The sequence below is a fragment of the Tigriopus californicus genome, chromosome 4 (genome assembly GCF_007210705.1).
Source record: "Tigriopus californicus strain San Diego chromosome 4, Tcal_SD_v2.1, whole genome shotgun sequence".
Taxonomy (NCBI): Eukaryota; Metazoa; Arthropoda; class Copepoda; order Harpacticoida; family Harpacticidae; genus Tigriopus; species Tigriopus californicus.
In genome coordinates, this window is record NC_081443.1 from 2,608,410 (window position 1) to 2,628,704 (window position 20,295).

Here is a 20,295-nt window from a genome sequence, read left to right on the forward strand (position 1 = left end):
ATGAGGTAGATAGCGTTTTGCTAGTTTATTCGAGAAAAATAAAAGTTGCAATCCCGCGCAGTACGAGAATAGCCTTGCCAATTTCTTATTCCTTGGAACGGGTTTACTTCTCGAGGATGCAACCGCTAATGCCATCATACAAAAGGGCATCAGTCGAGATCAGATGCATATCGTTTCCCGACCTTTCTTCATTGAGGCTAGAATGTTTCATAATCTTAATTGGATCACGTTAGTGTGCTAATGTAGTATAAGGCTTTAAATGCAACCAAATTATGTACACACGCGAGTTCGTCTCGAGATCAGACCGGTTATTTTCTTCCAGTAAGGTTGAACCGTTTCTTGTTTGCTTTATAGTCGCCGTTCATGGAGCCATCAAGGACTTTGATNATGGATCTTGGAAAATGCATTTTTGGTACTCTCTTGCTGTGGGGCAGATTATCGATATGATCGACATAGAGAGTTCGTGTTTCATAAGTGTGTTTCGAGCAAAGTACAGCGCTACTTTCCAAGATGCAAGATACCGTTATCTCCATTTATCTAGAAAGAGACCTGCATCTTGTCTGGTGGCGTTATGGGGTTTCTTTTACACTCTCCGTGTCTTCAAAGGAGTTCAAGCAAGTCCTTCGTTGTGGAACAAATCTCAGGGTGAAGAGGCACGAGATGGTCCAGATGAGGTTTCCCTTTCTCGGCAACCCCAGAAAAGTTTCCCTCCCAGATATGAACACGGGTGTTGTTGTGTCGTTTTTCCCCGATGGCTGCTTATCATCGGATGGTCGTACTGCCAGTCAGACAATCATGTCATGGTTCAATATCGGTGAATGGCAATGTCGCCCATCCGCATTACAACATTACAAGCTATGAACACTGGAGCTCATCCATGCAACCACATTGTGTTGTGCCTGAGCCAGAAATGAGTGCAAAAAGTTTTCACACGAAATGCTTGGCAGCTAGTGCGCTATTGACAGGCGTCCAGGAAAATCCAATTTGCGTTTTGGACGACTTTTGGGGCACAGCCGCCAAATTAGTTTCCGTCTTCGCCATAGCCAAGTCATAAAGTTCGAACTGTACAACCTACGACTGAACACGACTGGGGCTCTTTTTTCAAACGGCAAAATAGTTTTTGGAACACTCAAATGGCCGAACGACCGGCTAGCATTCACGGCAGCAAAGATGAGGTACGTAGAAGAAGATAAATGCCATTTGTGACCAACTTTCAAAATTATGAAACATAAGATCGCCTAGACATAAGTTTCCATTGAGAGCCATCTAATGTCACTTGACATTTCGTATTTCAAATTGGGTCCCTTTCCGTTAGAAGCCCAAGCTCATAAGACTTGGAGGGAGGCTGTGCAAATACCCCCAGGTTAAATATTAGATGATCGGAGTCACATTTGGTCCACGTGAACCCGAAACGTTCCCAGTGCTTGGCACCTTGTTGACTTGGACATAAACAGGGCCCACCCAGGTCCCACTGCGCCACTCCGAGGGGAGGTTTTAAATGGTTTCTTAATTTAAACCTTTTTCATCTTCATAAAAGCGTGGCGGAGGGCTCCCCAACCTGTCGCAATCTGGGAATTTGTTCATTCTCCGCACGAGCTGCTCTTCCGACGAGAAGCGAAGGAACTGCCTCCGGACGAGGTACATACGAGTACAGCATAGTTGGAAATAAAAATACACACCCAGAAATGAGTAGCTGGCTTGCTGGAGAATGGCCAACTAGCCAGCCAATAGGCTGATAGTTGCCGCCATAATATACATTCGTGGAGTACTCAGAACCGGAGTGTGTTGGAAAGTGGTGGACGGAAACACCAGCTTGGTTGGAAATTAATGTTCTTGCCAATTCAGGAATGGATTGCCAACGTCCGTGGGGTTCCTCTCTCTTGTTGGCCAAATCCAACCAACCAACCAATAACCAACCTTCCACCCTCAGTTTCAGATGGAGAGTGTGCAATGGGCGAGTAAGAAATGGGGGCCCGCTCTTATTATTGGCACGTGTGTCGGAAGATGCAGATTTCTGAAGTGCAACCAACCACTTCAGCCTCTTGGCACAATAAAGTGCATGCATCAGAGGGGCAATGTTCGTTTCTTTATTTCAAGCCCTTATCGGCATGATTTGACACACATGTAGAGTAATCGTACTACCTGACCTCGTTTTGGATCAATGATTTTGCTGGATGAGCACACCGTAACAGTATTACCATTGACCAAGTTTTGGGGCCCCAAGGAGTGCTTGGTTATTTGTTCTGTGAGGGTGGTTAGCCATTCGATAACTAAATCATGCAAAACACTTGATTGCCCCCACATGTGCATAAAATGTTTTTCGAAAACCAAATCAAGCAATATTTGGATCATGTCTGATTCCTTAATTCAGAGTTACACCGGACAAGTATGTGCGGCCGGATTTTAGAACTGAAATTACATTTGAATTTACCAGTTTCGCCATTTTTTGGGGTTAGACCACAGTGAACTACCGTAAACGCTCACATGAACGAAAGTGATAAGGCACTTATGAGCTTGAGCGAAATGAGTAGAGAAGCATAGCTAGGAGAAAAAGATGGAAGAGTAATACGCCCGTCTCAATATTTGAATCAGAAAAACCACAACAGCATCTCCAGAGCAACTCGCCTGGTCTCGATTTCTAACCGCTTCGAATTGCACAAAAAGTATGGATTGAATAGTGAACCGTGCATGTTGAGCTGAAGATCTACTATTTCAAGACCCCTTTACTGTCAGGACTGGAAATTAACTTCTACCGTTTGCATTCATAAAAGACGTCATCTTGAAAGAAGCAAAAGCATTACATTGTAGGTAGGCATGTGCACTTCAGAACGCTTGCTGGTCTTGTGTCTGGCCTATCTTTCACCAGACGGTAAAATGGTCAATCTATTGTGGAGCCTACAGTATGTAGACTTTTGTAAATTGGTGTTGAGGTGCTGTACTTTCTTACTTGGACTCTCTTTGAATGTCATATTGCCATTTTTCAGTCGATTACGCCATTACATTGACCAAATATCGACTCATACCAAATCATTTCAAGAGATTCATGTCAGTTTCAGATCGGGAAGCTTCTAGTCCAGGGAATACAATTGTCCGTACCATCTACGTAGAATGACGGCGAGGCCATATTTTCTGCTCAGCTGAAGGTTTCCTAGCCATATATAACGCGTTCTAGAAGGGAAATCCATTACCTGAGGTCACTAAAACGGTCACGGTGGCCTCCGAGGCTGCGTTTGAGGTACATTTATAAATTCCGGAGTCGTCCAACGTCACGGAATCAATTCGCAGAGTTGATTCAACACTGTTTTGGGCCTGGAAAGATACAGATAGAGCTCATGAATCACTTGCTAGTTGGTACGCCTTACATTCGTCCTTGATACAGATGCACGCTCATATCTACCTTATTAAAGACAGCTGGCGAGGAACGCACGTGATTTCCCATCCGAGGCTCAAGTGTTCCATTTCGAGTCCACTCGATGATGGGCGGATTCTCGCCGGGTAAAACGGTTTTCGATATCCTGCACTTGAGCTCCAATTGACTTCCAGTTTGAACGTAACGCTCATTATTCCCCGGGATGAATGCAAATGACTCTGGAAGGAAGACAATCATCACATCATTAGCTGACATTACGTATTATATTTGGAAATACGTAGGTGAGTGAGGTGGCCACAATGTACTTCAAACTCTGCACATAATATTGAACCACTTTTCCTAAGGCAAGGAGAGGTGAGGGAACTAACCTAGCATTAGTGGCTGAATTTGGAGGAGCGAAAAGCCCAAACCCATCTTTTGATGTCCTTGCTCGTCTTGACGAGATTATTTTGTCCCCAAGGGAAACAATGTGCCTACGAGTAGCACTAGTTCGCAAGGCACAATACAGTACTCGCACACTCGTAATGTTCAAAGTGGCCTGGCTTGATAAGCCCCTGGAACAAGTTCATAGACAGAAAAGACACGAATCTTTGAGCCCCAAAGCCACCAATCCATGATGGGGGCTCCTCGATTATATCTGGGTATTATCATTCAATTACGACGACCATGCCAGTTGCGAAGAAGGCCAATAAGATCGACCATAATCCATGGACTTAGTGACAAACCCGCCTCAAAACTATTATGGCTCTGAGACTGTCATATCCATGCTAATGGCCATGTTTTCTTTTCTGTCGAACATGGATGAATCAGCTTCCTCAATTGGGCCTTCTGGACTTGCTTTGGCCAAGGTTACATCCCCATGGGCGAATACGGTTGTTAAGCACACTATGACAAGATCTAATATAAGGTGCCCGCAACATGAGCCAGAGCTCTAGATAAATTTGAGTTTGCAATAAGATCTGAGGAAAGGCTCAGATTAAAAATTCATGTAAGTTATGCTCGAAATGTCACACCAAGCATTGAACAAAGGTTAAAATATCCCGTTAAGGACACGATCTATGTAGAGCTTCCAAAATGTGTTCGCATGTTTGAAATAATCATATGATCCAATATTGAAAGGTGCACTTGGAATGAAGTACAGAGCTCTTGAAAAGTAGTTACGCTTTTGTAAGAAGTTTCGACTGACTCGAAAACCTTTGTCAATTCAATCTGCTGGGTGATGAAGTAAGCCTTTGTTCGATAATGGTGAACTGGAAAACTCGGAGGCAGTACAAAAAAGAGGACAACTGAATTTAGTAGGAAAAGGTATTTTCTTCGTACTCACTAGTCATAAGATGACTTTTTTCTTTTGACCATCTTTTGAGACATTCGGGGTTTTTTGAGTGTTGTTTGCGTTACTTGTACTTTCGCAAGGCAGGCGTCGTAAACATGAAGGCTTACGTCAATACTCAAAAAGAAATCAACTAAATGCAGGGTTAAGCGGACTCAGATTTCCGCAGTGTCAAGCAAAATCCTGCACAGCTTCAAACCGTTCAATGGATCAGATTATTCCAACAATGGTCTAAATTCTCTGTTATTAGTATAACTGAGGTAACAAAAACAAAGCCATGTCACATGACTAATGAGCAATAGTGTTACATGGAATCTATGTTTGATAAGGGAACAATGCAAAATGATGCCACATTATGTTTGCATTTGATGGTTTGTTTTCACGTTGAACTCTGACACTAGGGAAACCAGCCCAATATGTCAGATTTCAAGTGTTGAGTTTGAAGGCCAAACGTGAGACCAGATCCATCAGTTGCAAGCAGAATTTGTCATCATTGTGGCATCACTTTTTATTGTTCCCTTGTCAAACATAGCTTCCATTTGACACCATTGCTCATTAGTCCATACCTTCCCCTTCCCAGTGGCGCCCCTTACAGAGAGAAACTGGACCCCATTTGAAGCACTTTGATCAATTACATTTGAAACCTGATAATTTCTCAAACAAGAGGGTGGCTAATATATTGTTTATTTTCTAAGTCTAAGCCTCACCAAAAGACAAGGTCGCAAATCAACTTCATTTTGACAAAGGTTTTCTTAATGTAAAACCAAGATAATGACCAACTAGAAGTGCTTTCAGAATACAATACTTTAACCCGATCCATCCCAAGCTAAGAGACGATTACAAAAATGATCATAGTGAGCAATTAATTGATTGGAATATCTTATGATCCACGTTCTCTCTTATTTTCGAAAACTAACCATTTTCACTAAAAGCATTCAATCGGACCAAAGAAGCAAGTCTGTTTCGACATAATTTTCATGAATGATTTTAAGGGACCATAAAACTTCAAGGTTCCCATTCCAAAATGAAACGGAACAGATACTGCTTTAGCGAGAACTCACTTGTAACTGATAGATGGAACCTCAATGTGATCTTGGGCTCAGTGTTGACTTGACACAAGTAGAACCCTGTGTCACTTGGCGTGACATTTCGTATACCAAGACCCCAGGTATGGCTCCGATCGGCGGGAATGACTTTCACGCGACGATCGCCCGTGAATTTTGTCCAACCCGTGGTGAGAACTTGAGAGTCTGACGCTCGAAGCCAAGACACCTGGAACAATAAAGAACAGCACCCTTTATACAAAGCGCTTTGCCGTAAAATAAAACAAAAATGGTTGGATATTGTTTGAGTTGCAGATTGCTTTGCGTTTTCCAGGGCTAAAACTCCCTCCAAAATGATCGTTAGAAATGAACAATGCGGCTTTCAGTGATTGTCAGTGATCAGTTTTGCTTGCAGCTAATACCTTCTTAAGGCCTAAAAGCACATCATCATTATAGCTTGAGGACTAAATCGCAGATTTCGCTAGAAATATTGTAGACAACAATCGATAGCACATGTGAGAGAATGATAATGAGTGACATCGAAATCAATATTCTCATATCCACATGACTTGTTTTCCAAATTGGGCAACTAACTCGGTTGTTGTTTTGACTAAGCCCAATAGCAGGTCACACAATGAACAATGGCTGAAGACTGAATATCAAAGTGTAATCCTCTCAAACAACCAAAATGGCATGGGAGTGATAACTCTACGCTACAGGTTTTAACCGAAAGCTCACAAGTTTTGTAAAGTGAAACATAAACCTTGAGAGGAATGGATATATACGGTACATGCATTTTCCGCGTGGAAGACTCTCCGTTTCAATATTTTGGCTCATCGAAACAAATTTGAATCTATTATATAAGTACAAGTAGATATGCACTGGGTTAGCTATATTTTCATCGCGTATTGAGGCAAAAAACTGCAAGAAGACACTTTCTTGTATAGGGGCCCTTTTTTCTAACGTGGGACAGCCCAAATGAAATGGGGAAGAGGCTCGGTAGGAAACGTGATTTCTTTTCCGGAGATTATGTGGCCTGGGTCACTAATTATACACAGATTTGGATAGTATTAGCCAAAATCAGCTCAAACGCATTAAAATTCATTCAAGAGGAATCGGCTTTACATTTGGTAAAGGCTAATTCACAAAGCGCCCTCTGAAGTGCAGTACGTAAACCATATTTTGTATAGCGTAGGAACCCTATAGATTTGAATAGTGCATTCTTTATTTGAGGAACCCTGTTGTCATTATTCAACAATAAAGAGACAAAATCATAGCTACTCTTTAAGAGTGTAAGTTAATTAGAAGTAGGTTTACTTGCAATTTTGGACTTCCGTTTAATGGGGAAAGGTAAGGTTAATGTTTCATATGGAATCATCTGTTAAAATATGAAAATGAAATAAATCCAGGTTTCAGACTTTATTGCCATTCCTTGTCAGTTTTGAAAAGGGCCGCCTAATTTCAATCATGGCAGAATACATAGTAAACTTCAACTCAAAGCCCTCAGCGTCAAACATACGAGGCCTGAAATTGTAGACCAAATATCATTTTGAGACGGATGATTTAAAAAAGGTATTAATTTGCTTCAAACCCAACCGGGTAATCAAGGCTTTCAATTACTTCCCCAATTTTAGGCACCCGTCTCAAAACGGCGCCGACCTGAAATCACTTATCGATCCGCTCAAAGGCTCGACGACCTTCAAAGGCTGATCTGGTCGTCGAGGTGCTGTGCGTAAAGTACAGTAAATGTGTCCATTATACGGGTTAGTAGGCCATTTTCTCGGGCCATTTCGAAAACAAGACCAAATGGGGTTTTGAGTATTTTCCATGAAAATTGGTGTGCTACTCAGCATTATTCCGGTGTCTTTGCCCCAACTGAGAGTGGAACAAGAAAAAGGGGGAGAAATGATGCTGTCGTACATCTAATTCAATTTTCCTCTCAGTCCTACCTATTTTCCAAATGTAAAGTTGGAGGGAGGGTGGGAGGGAGGGAGGAAAAGGAAGAAGAGAGGGGGCGGCAAAGAAATATAGTCGCGTACTCTAATTCGCCAATGCTTTGCTAATTTGATACGCTTGTGACTGGGCATTGGTCACTTGGCACGAGTGGGAAAAAGTTTTCGTGTGCGAAACCGATCCAGTGGTTCGGGTTCGTTGGATGACTTTGTCATGGAGCAAGATTGAAAAGTTTCTTCGAGTTTATGACTAGGTGCTGTGCAAGGATTTTTAGTAGGATCTGATGAGGGATACACTCGATTTCAATCAGGGACAGACCGAGGGAAACCGATGTAACCATCGAGGTATTGTTATGGTTGAGTTTCCAAATATTTTTTGCTGAGCCGTTCAAATTCGAGAAATCATTGAAACAGNAGTGGTTCGGGTTCGTTGGATGACTTTGTCATGGAGCAAGATTGAAAAGTTTCTTCGAGTTTATGACTAGGTGCTGTGCAAGGATTTTTAGTAGGATCTGATGAGGGATACACTCGATTTCAATCAGGGACAGACCGAGGGAAACCGATGTAACCATCGAGGTATTGTTATGGTTGAGTTTCCAAATATTTTTTGCTGAGCCGTTCAAATTCGAGAAATCATTGAAACAGTGCCATCTTGGGCCTCTTATTCAATTTGCTGACTCGCGTTTTCTGCGGAATCTTATTGTATTGAAAGAGCCGCCTTCGCGCCGTGTCGAATAGGACCCGAAACGAAGCAGCTCATAAAACGTGACTATTTGCATTTCATATTTGGTCTTCGTGGGGTCGGTCTTGAACTCCAAATCGAGAGGAAAGAGCCTCGTTGAGATTTCAAATCTGGCGCTCCAAATGCCATTTTGGGGGTGGAAATAGCGTTTCAAATATCTAGGCTGCCCATTATCTCCGAATTGGAAACACAAAAACCTGACTGAGTTAGTTCTTCAAGCATATTTGACCGAATCATCATGAGTCAATTTTGCCTCTCATCTAGGCCACCGCCTAATACCGGGATTTTGATTTTTTGTGTGCTATCAAGGTGTATTTTGATTTTTTTGCATTATCAAGCTCATTGCTGATCATGATTAGCGACTAAAATTGAATTTTGAGACCAAGTTCTTGGTTTGGCTTGAAAATGGAGGGTAAAAAAGGAGAAAACGGGAAAATTCAAGTTAATTATCTGCTTACCAATATTCCTATTGTACATATATCTACTTAAGGAGTAAATCAATGTTAGACCCGCGGACTAATGATAAACATAAGTAATTCCAAGGAATGCTAATAGAATTAATATGCTTATTTCCAAAGGTGGACAAAAAGTCGTGAACATTAGTCGTTAATTAAAGACGTTCACATTTGTACCATTACGATCAACAAATTTGATACTTTTGCGGTGGGTTATGGGACATAACTCCTTGGGAGATTGAGGAATGCCCCTCCTCCTACAGGTAACAATGTTTAAATAATTGTAGTGTGGCGTTCAAAAGCAAGTGAATTGCTGTTTCTCCCATCCTAAACCAAAGTAGAAGGACGTTAAATTGGATCATTTGCAAGCAACAAGTTTGCCTGCATTGTGATAAGATCCGCCTTTTAGGTTTCTTCATGGTAAGTGGTAACCCAATCCACGAATTGCAGTTTCCCACATGTCAAGCCAAGCTATATCTATAGTCTAAAGATGGGCTGAAGCTCAATTCCAAATCCCCTTTCCTTCCACCTCAACGAACATACACGTCGGATACACTGGAACACTCGAGTTCTGGAACGGCCAATCAAGCTCGATAGCCCTTGATTTTTCCATTCTGCTGACCAAACAAACCACATCAAGTGGTTCAATTTGAGTCTGACAATTTGCAACACTGTTTTTCGTTGCAAACAGGAAATGTCTAATACCCAAGCAGAATCATTAGCCACATATCAGTGACAAGCGTTACCCTAATGCAACTCTTGTCACTCTAACTCATCCGGTTTAATAAGTGCATTTAATTGACAAGAGTACGGACAGAGTTTATTTCTCAAACTAAAAAGCCTCTCCTACGACATTCTAACACTTACATTTTACTCACCTTAAATCGGGCATTTCATTTCAGTACTTTCACTTTCATTATTACATCTACCTCACGAACGATAAAGGTACGTATAATAGCATTCCAACGCATGGTTCTGAATAGTAAGTGATGCCCAAGGCAATAGTAATAAAGCATTGTCCTAAACCCGAACCTGAACTGACGGAGGAGTGGGCTATTGAAACTTTGATTAACTATAAAACCTGTCGACATTCCATACGTCGAGTGTTCCCTTTCTGGCACAAGTTCGTTACTCTTTCACCAGTTCTTTTTTACGAGCCATGTTAGGGTGGGAAAGAGTTTTTTTTTGAGAGGATGCACTTTTTCGAAGGCCTTCTTTGTACCCATGACTCTCGAAAAATATTCCCAAATCTCCTTCACATGAAACGATAAAGATCCATATTCTTGGGATTGCGGTAACGATCATTCCTCATAGCTTGCTTTCAATTTTGGACGTATTGGAAATATTTCTACTGGTATGTTCCATTAAGAGTTCGGAGAATCGCCACCGTTATGGTTCCATTCAAGTACACGGATCCGTGTGGATTTGACTTGAAAAACTTTGCTATGTTAAAAAAAGGGTATATCTTTATTATAATTGTAAGATCAATAGGTTCTGATGGCGATACGACCCTCCTATAGTATATGAATTGTACTCATGGCACCTTACGAACAAGGATCTCGTTGGCAATTCAGGGGTCGTTTGATTGACGGTTTGATTGGTGTAATTGCTCATAAAGGCCAGCACCTACTTGACAGGATAATAACCATAATCTTTTTTTAAAATCATAATCCTGCTTTAGCTGCAATCATGAAAGCAGAAATATAGATATACTCCTCACAGTATTGAAGGATGTACGTATAATGCCTCACCTGATTGTAATCAAGGCCTCATTTAATTTGTCTTTCACATTTGCTTCAAAAGAAACCCGATCGTGCTCAACCAGATCTGGGCAGAGTTATTCATGAGACGACGAGACACAACGGATTTTATGACCTTAAAGAGAATCAGTTTCCGACCTTTGGTCAAAGGCTAGACATAGGTTCAAATGACACAGGAATGGAAAGGTGGGATTGCTTTTAGGAGCTCTTTTGCCAACAACCTTTTTCGAGGGGCAAGTTGTTCTCGTAATCTCAATTAGTCTGTCGTTGGATCATGGAACATGTTTTTGCCAAGTAACCCCGTGGAGAATTATTGTAAGCTAAAATGTAGTGATTCATCAAAACCTTCTTTTGGTACAGAGACAAGGCAGGCAACTCACCACAAGAATGCACGAGCAGCGTTGCCATACTGTCGACTTCTATTTGATCATAATGTATCTTTTTTACACACTAAAGAGGTCTTTCTTATTAAACTATTGCTTTCCTCAATTTTGGTGGATCTCAGGGGCATTGTTAGAAACGATTCTGTCTCAGCAAGACACTTTGACAAACTGCTGGTCCAGATTAACCAGAGGATGGCAACCCTGGAGGTGAAAAGGGGATGAGAAGCAGCCTCCCTTTTTGCAATGATGGATTGGGTTGGAACACTGAAGAAATTTCAAACTTCTGCGTGTTTTAAAGTTCCTCAATGGGCTTTCAATGAGCTGCTTCAAAGAATCCTTACGAAACCACGAACATTGAGAAGAGCTCTTTTTCTTTTTGCCACATGGAATTTTCCATTGGAAAGCGAAGCTAGGGCAGAGAATAATCCAAAAAGTGTTCCATTTGTCAGAGAGGGAGAAGAGACCTTCCATGCTCGAGATTTCCGTCCGGAAAGTGCATCTATGCAGGGCTATTTTCTTCACATAACAAAAATGTTTGGGATGTGAAGAATCTGGAAACCAGAAATTGGAACACACAACTGAATCCAGATGGTGGTGGTGGTGGTGGTGGTGGATGTAGGGGAAGCAGAAAGATACATCTATATGTATGAGAGACTCTGTGGGACAAGCCTCAATAATCAGGCGAAAGGTTGCTGAATCACGACTTTGCCAGATGGTACAGTATGTAGCCTAGCAAAGAAGGCCAACCACGTTAGGTCTACCAAGAGGGACCAAAACCAGACGACAACCTGAATTCAATATTAGTTACGTTCCTTCGAGACCACTGCACCCCAGCTATATGTGGACATAAATTTCATTTATTCTGGGTGGGAAGCTTTAATTTCAGCTTTGAGAGCAACCTTATGAAACCCGATTCATTTCCGCGTATGTCAGTCACAAAACGTTACCGTTAACATGTTTTGTTTGAACATGTAAGGCTTAAGCGGTGACGTTCGCATGCGAATTAGTCATTCGAGTATGCCGAACGAGCGTCGTAAATCCGATAATATTCGACCATGACTTGATAAATATGGAATCAAAGCTCTAAATATTCAGCTATCGCAAAGCTCAGAAAGCCTTAACCTTTCACTGAGTAAGCACCGAAGAGGACCGCTTTCAGATGCAAGCTTCTCATTCGGAATTGTTCTGGACATGTGGTATCTAAGAATGTAAAGAATTTGCCAATTGACCAGAGGGGCGGAAGTCATTTCCAAGCCGAGTTTTGATCTTAGAATACAACTCGGCACGCTTCATTTACTGAATATGTCGGATTGTTCCACTTTGTTTCATTCTCGTTGGCCTTACTCCGACGACTTCTCAGGCCTTGTTAGTGGTCACAAATTTCAGTTCAAACGGCTTAAAACCACGGAAACCTTCTTTGTGGGCTTTGAAGGGGGAAAATTGTGGCCTTTTCTTCTTGGTATGTACCATACGTACACGAGTTCCCGGAAGAAAAAAACCGCAACCATGAGATAAAAGTGAGCTAAGGTTCGTTGTGGTTCTACCAACTCGAGCTCACATCTCTCGGTTAGCTATGTATGAATTACCCACCAGGATGAACTTGGAAGTGGGGGAACTTCATTTCCTGGGCAGAAAATTAAGTGTTGCATATCTCTGGTGTGAAATGGGAATGCATAGAGTGGGAGAATTAGATATGAGATGCGGGACGCCAAGGTTGGACCAGGGTGACAAGGTTCCCAGGACAAAATGGGCAGGCCATGTCCACGATATGCATTGCCTATCCACGAGGGGAATCAATAAATGTTATTAAGACATTTTTGCTTTGCATTGTTGATAAAGTTTGTCGTCCTGAAGTGTTGTCATTTATGTACGTGAAGCAGACGCAAGTTAAAGCAGCCGAAAAACGACACTGCTTCCCGTCAGCTTAATGGTGCAGGTTCTTGGTAGCGTGTATGTTACGGAATAGAGGAAAAACACAATTTGTTTAATGGAATAGGGCGAGTTATGTGCCATTGGAAAGCAAACATCAGGTCAATGGTTATGTTTGTGTTTGTGCCTCGTTCTTTGCAATTGGGTCTGGCTGCTTGTCTGAAAGCCAAAGCCTCAGTGAATTTATGTACACACGTAGACATGTTCCTTGTCTCGTTTTCCAATCTCACGTTGCACATTGGCATGGAACAAAACAGTAATGCTCAATAATTCGTGGAGTGGATTTTCCCTCTCGCTTATTCCGGATAGACCTATGTTCATTGTTTTCGGGAAGTAGTTAACTACAATCCCGTGGATTTCAAATGTTAATAATCACAATCACATTCTAATCATTATGTTATGAAATATATTCAATTACGATTACCTCTCACTTTTTCCTCGCTGTTAATGGCAAAGTTACAACCATTTGTGGTTGCATTCAGAACCATTTTGAGAATGGGCTTGAGGATATTTTTGTTTGAAACTTGGCTTCACGGCGTCATTTTTTTACAATTTTTGTTGGATTTCATTTTATAGTGCGATCACATAGTTGATATTATTATGATGTGCACATTTTCATGAAAAAATCTCTGAAATCCTTATTGCTTGAAAAGTTCTTGGCGGTTCCACGTTTTAGCTGAAAAGTATTTTTGAAGTAATTTACATTTTGAATTGGTTTGTTCGTAACTTTTGTCAAAGAGTGCTTTGCCGTAACTGTGTCTATTTCAAGTTTGCATGATGAGCAATATATGGATAAAATAAAAATAAAAGATGAACAAATAGATTCGTCCACGGCATATCAATAAAAAACAAGATTGACGAAAAAATGGAGGATTTCCCTTTTTGGTAGGCTATATCTATTTGTGAAGAGAGAGAAGTTTGTGAGTCGAAATTTAATAAGCTTGTGTAAATGTGATTTTGATTTGTACTAGAAGTATCTGAATTTTTTACATGGGCTCACATATCACCGATTATTATATTGATTGTATAGTAATGGATTTACAGTGATTGTAATTGTCAATGCAAATACACAACAGGCCTGGCTTTGATGCCCATGAGTTTTGAATTGGAATGCTCAACTCCGAGGTTGGGCCACACTTCTAGTCACTAATTCACGTTTGACGTACACGGTAGAAAGTTGAATCCTGTGCTCCATAACAAAGTGGTGATGGAGCCCTTGGTCTGGGCGTGGACTACCAACTATAATTGAATTGAACGTCCATTTTATTTCTCTACAAAATTGGCCTAGCCTGGGACTGAACAATTCTGAGTTCTTCTTCATAATACAAATGTCAATAAAACAAGGCATTTAGATCGTTGGAATTAAAGGCTACCCATGTTTTAAAGATACACATGTGAAGTCGTTTGTTTAAAAATCATAACATCAAAAGCTTAAGTGGGCCAAAAGTTCGAATGCTATGAACTGATTACTACATAATTTCGACCACCTGTTCAAATTTTCTGTTCAAAATTTTAGGCGCAAATTTGACCAAGTCCGTTTATTTGGCCAAATCTTTTAGATCGTATGATGTACTCATTTCTGATGAAATGAACGGTTTAGGGGAATACCAAAGTTTTAGGTCCGTTGTCAGTCCATTTCTCTAGTTGTCCGTGGTTATGGTTAAGTTGGGTTGATACTCAAACAGACCATATTCGTTTGTCTTTTTGTATGTTATTAGGGGCCATTTTCATTTATCATACAACGGGGATGGTTAAACAAAGCATAACTGTACATTTATATTTTGGATATGGAAGTATGCCCAAAAAGTGCCATTTATTCATGTATGCATGTATGTGGAGTCTTTCTTTTCTTGATGGTCAACCAGACTGTTTGAATTAGTACTTGCAATCGATGCTTAATTAAATATGATTAAAAATCATGTGAACAATAGTTGAATCGATATGGTGGAAACTGATTGGTCTACAGCAGATTAAAATACAGGCGCAAAAAAGGAACGTAGATTTGCCAGCTCTTTCAAGTTGACATGACATCTAAAAATTGGATAGGTTGAGTTTTATGCCATCAATCAAACGTCAATTTACTCAATTTGAATATGCATTTTTGTTGTTTAGCTTTATTTAGCAATTTGATACCAAAAATCATACCAAGACGCTAGCTAAACTACCTTTCTTTGCTCAAATGACTTCGTTGTTCTCTCGAACTCCAAAACGTACAAATCAGAACAAGAACGATCAAAAAGAAGATAGGATTGTGAGGGAAGATACATTTCATTTGGTAATCACAAAACTTCATAAAAAACGTGACAAGTGGATATACTGACTGTTTGGAGCGGTGAAGAACAAAGAAGCGATCTAGATTTGACTGGATGACAAATGAGGTCACGCAAACAATACATCTGTTGGTTGTGTTCTCTCTATGAAGACACCACAGATCATTGTGAGAGCCGATTGCCCTGCTTTCAAGGACATCTCTACAAACCAATTACATCTTAATATGTGAAGTTGACAGATTTGAATTCAGCTGTATGGTGAACAATCCACAACATTTTATCGTCCGTCGAAGATGATGTAGAATTAGTTTGATCTTCGAGCAAAGTCAAGTGCTGCTATATGACTTATTGGACATATGAAAACTATTAAAGCATAGTGAGCCGATCACGGGCATCATTGAAGATGCTTCTCTTTAAATATTTGAACAGGCAGGTGTGCGGCCTCAATTAAAGAAATTAGGATTGAACTATTTATTTAACTGCAATACCTAGATATTATCTCCTCAAAGACAAAAGATAAACCAACATCTTTTAGCTTAATTCTGACCCGTTGTCTGGACGAATTAAAGTACAGATTGGGTACGAACAATAGTACTTTTGCACTCTTATTGGTTTGAACCGAAATTGAAACGAAGAAACCTTTGAAGGAATTGCTGAAAGTAAACCCAGTCAGAATTGAATTGGCCTCACGAGTACTGTACAGTACATTCAACCAAAATATCAGCAAAGGGATTCTTAGCGGTCTTTGAGTGTACTTGAAATTGATTGCTTAGGTTTTTGAACTTTCCAATGCAATTGAGTATCATCTTGGAAACCATAGTCAGGCCGAAGCAGGCGATCAAAGCCCTTTCCTGGAGGTATATTCAGCCTATTCTTAGCGATTGATATCATGCCCACCATTGTCTCAATCTATTGGCAATAGACGCATGGATCTGCATAACATTCGTTACATTGCTGCCATCGGAATTTGTCAAAACATGTAGCTTAGCAAACCCAGAGGTTCGATAAACAGATCCAAGTTCAGCTCCTGAAGAAAATATAATTGTTATCCTTATACATATAAAAGTTCATGGAATTAATGATATAGGTACTGCATGCGTTGGAACAGATCAATCTAATCACTTCTTCCTCGTCAAACATCAAGGCAGAGATGGACCATTTAAAAGTTCCAACTCATTTCCACGAGTGAATCGCAACTCTTGGAAAGAACTTTCCACTCCTCCGAGACGGGTGTTATGGTAAAATGGATCAAGTTCCACTTACATTCAGGATTATCACTCCATTTCCATTCTTCCGACAGATTCATTTCTCTAAGCGAATGTCAATCTCGAAATCGGGGAAGGAGGTTTGTCGAGGCTTCTTTGAACGCGAAGGGTTCTTCTTCTTCACCATGTCTTTTTATCCCTTCTCCCTCTCACATGAGTGGTCCACGTTCCACACATTCTACGTACATACACGCATACAGTTGTCAGTGCAAGATGTGTACTACATTCAATGGTGTTCGCGCAGGATTGGGAACACGTTGAAGCCTGCCTTTGAAACGGTATGTATACACACACGCACAGACCATAAAATGTCGGTCTGATCCACCGCAGTCTACTTTTTATGTACATTGTTATCAATGGTATGAATAGATTGGTGTGATGCAAATGCTGAAATGCTAGTATGGTTTGATGATCCATCTCTCTCTCGCTCTCTGTGTACTCGCTCAGCGAGTGGGTTTCAATTACCGCGTGCTCTATTTCGTGGATCTTTAGCTCCAGATGTGAATAGAGAAAGGGATGGCTTGTTGTTCTTCGTCAATGATCTCAGGGCCTTTTGACCTTGATAAAGTCTTTAAACCAGACGGAGGTCATCGGGCATGTCCGTCCAAGACTCATTAACCATCAAGCAGGCAAGACAGGGAAAGAACCATTTGACCTATAGACAGTAATAGTATGCATGGCCGTTGCTGATGATTACAAAATTGCATTGGCTGACATACGTAGACAAGAGGTCCATTCTTTCCTTGATGAAACAACCCGGAAGATGGTATGAAATTATTCCACAGAATCATCAAGAAAATACCGGGGCTTTTACGCTTCTTGATTATTCTTATAATATCTAATCAATTGAGACCGTGTGCAGGACTCTAACTTCTTCAACTATTCATGAAGGTTGAACCGGTGCGTTGAAAGTTAATTGAAAACCTTAACATCCATTTGATGAAGAGCTATTTGAAGTTGTATCCGCTAACAGATTGAATGATTTGCCGAATCAGGAACTAGCTACATTCCCTCGCAAAAGGTTAATACCGTGATTTATTCTGAAAAGTTTCGTTTTCCATTATCGTGATAGATGGTTGAAACAAAACAACTTGGTTTAAACTTAGTTAATGTTTCCCACCACAGAGAAACATGTTGCATTCCTCAAACAGCCTTGAATTCTGCATTCTTGCACCCAAAAACTATATTATTGGTGGAAGGTTAAACAAAAGAACCAACCACTGCTGCTTTGCTTCCGGTGACGAGCAATTCCATTCCGGTCTCTAAAATGCATCCTCCGCCAACTATTCTAAACTATGTATAGTTTGATTATAACCCGAGTCTCCTCGGCCAACCCAACAAAGCCCTTCCAAAGTTGAAAGTATCGCGATAGATGAACATCTCGAAGTCCCAAGTGAATTGTGGTCAGTGATTATGATGGGCCCAAAAATCCTGGTTGAGCAGGTTTCTCCTCCCAACTTTATGCCAGATGGGCTCTCGAGGCTCCTTGAGGCTCCTCGAGGCTCCTCGAGGCTCCTCGACCTTTAGACGAATTAGTTTCGGCGGGGATAAATATTTATGGAGCGAGAAAGCCATTTCGCTGCCCAAAGACGAAGAGGAAGTTATGGGGCGACCAAATTGGTATCAGATGGCAAAAACTTGTAAACTTTTTTTCCTACACAGGACGAGCGCCTTGATTCAAAGACTTTTGCCGTGAGTGGATTGAGTGCTGCCACCACCAGTCACTCAAAATCCCGGTGTGCACTCACTCATACGTCCGTTCGTGAGTTTAATGAAAACCGGAGCAATCTTTGGGTACCTTGACTACAACATACCGTTGTACATGCAGGCAAAAGAAAAATTGGGCAATATTGGATTTTCTTCGCCCTTCAGGGATTCCTTCGCTCCTGGTTTGTCTCCAGTTAAGAGTTGCATGTGGAAACATTCCACTTTCATCTTGAAAGCTTTGACTTTTGAGGATGGCACACCAAGCCGGCAAACCAGCATGAATGAATGTACAGTGTACTTCGAGACACGTCATGCCTTCCTCATATCTTGAACTCAATCTTGCAAAAGCCAATTCCAATTACCAACCGTGAAGCTTGGTGGAAGACAATCCTAATTTCTTTCTAAGCAGAGCGAACGGTCACTGTCAGAGATGTCATGGAGTCAAATCATCCCAATGACGCAATGCTGTGGAACGAGGTTGTCCAAAATGATATGGAAATGGGTCAATTGGAGACAGTTCGTTATCTGCAGATTATCTAAAGGTTTGGTTGGATTTCATTGCAAGGCGAATGGCTCTGTTTCGGTTCCCGTGGGAGACGGGAGTGTAATGGAAATTTGTGAACTCCAAATCGATGCCGATCTCGCTCACAAGCTTGTTCAAAAGGGTCCTTGAACATGATTGCAATGCAGCTCATCTTGGGGATGGGTTCCCCTCCTTCCCTCCTTAAGAAACAACAACAACGGCCAGGACTAGGAGAAATGGAGAAGCGATTCAATCTCTTGGCACAACCCACAACAACTTTCTTGTTTCCTTGTTTACCTCGGGAATTTTAAAGGTCTGCCTTTAGAGAAGTGACACGTGTGCTTTCTTTAAAGCTTCTCTTTTTCTCGACCAGGGATAGAATGTAGAAATTTGGAAGGGACCAAGGATCTCTCTGTATAAGGAAATGATTGACGAGACCAGTAGGCTCGAAAATGGTCATCCAAAGCAAGGAATGGCGACAAAGAGGTTTCTTGGAAAGTTTTCGCGATCTAGACGATTCCGAGGTCTATTATCATTCACATTTTGAGGTGCCCTTTTCCACTTCCTTCGTTCTCTTCGTTTTGAGTGGGACCAAGAAAATGGAACTTCGTCTATTGAGATGACATTCAATGCAATCCTCGAAATGTAGAAAGGTACTTCCCTCTTCATAAGTGCGGACTAGCGACTTTGGTGCCAAAACTTTTTCAAAATGAAATCCCCCATGAGTCCATAGACCCGGGTTTCCTTCCTGAAGACAGATTATAGACTGGACTCAAATCACAGGCATATCTTTGTAACCCAAAGAAGGGTCAAGGCGAGTCTACGAGCAAAGTGCGCCTTTCAAACCGGGAAAGACCAACTTCCAAATCTTGGTCGAGAAACCACTGACATATGAATACGTTTGGGTTTGTACGCTGAATAAAGATAATGAAAGGGAAGAGGTTTGGATCGTTATGTGCCGTGAGAGAAAATAGTCCAAGTGGGATGGGAACATTTCTTGTGGGCCTGTTGGATGTACTACTATGCCTACTTTAATGACTAGTATTGCTTGCTTTGGATGTGAGCCATGCCTGACCAACGAAGACGGCCATCATATCTTTGATTTTTAATGATAATTTATGTCATTGTACACTATAAGGTTTCTGTTTTTTGATGTCGATAACATTGATGTCAAAACAGCTTGGATGAGAAGATTCTAGGAGGAGAATCTAACAAGTGTCAACTAGCGCTAATCGCTAAGCTAAATGTTCTCCCACGCATTTCTAGTTCCGATTGCGGAATTTGATTTGAACCCACCGTCATTTGTGGAGAAGCCTCTCAATGCCTTGCCTTGTTCATAAGGCTACTCTTGATCCTTGGACCTTATATTTGAATATACAACCTTTAAATCAAGAGCGAAGATTTTGAAACTCCATTTTGAGACCCCAGTTAACTTTTAATCTTTAACCAGTGATTGTATAGAAATAACACAAAATGAGAAACTTTTCAGATGACATATCTTTGATTATTCCCGAAGCGGTCATTGTTTTGTCTGGATTATTCATTCTTTACAGTTTAAATAACGCT

General features: G+C 41.1%; 1 protein-coding gene across 2 annotated transcripts in view; it reads right to left on the reverse strand.

The window, feature by feature from the left end:
- LOC131879863 (zwei Ig domain protein zig-8-like) overlaps positions 1-20,295 on the reverse strand; it is a 39,922-nt gene that overhangs the window by 5,135 nt on the left and 14,492 nt on the right. For both annotated transcript variants that reach the window (XM_059226316.1, XM_059226317.1), the window contains 3 exons: positions 5,762-5,972; positions 3,398-3,588; positions 3,189-3,309 (listed from right to left, as the gene is read on the reverse strand). In XM_059226316.1, the coding sequence (XP_059082299.1) occupies positions 3,189-3,309; positions 3,398-3,588; positions 5,762-5,972 (523 nt within the window). The remainder of the gene's footprint in view (positions 1-3,188; positions 3,310-3,397; positions 3,589-5,761; positions 5,973-20,295) is intronic.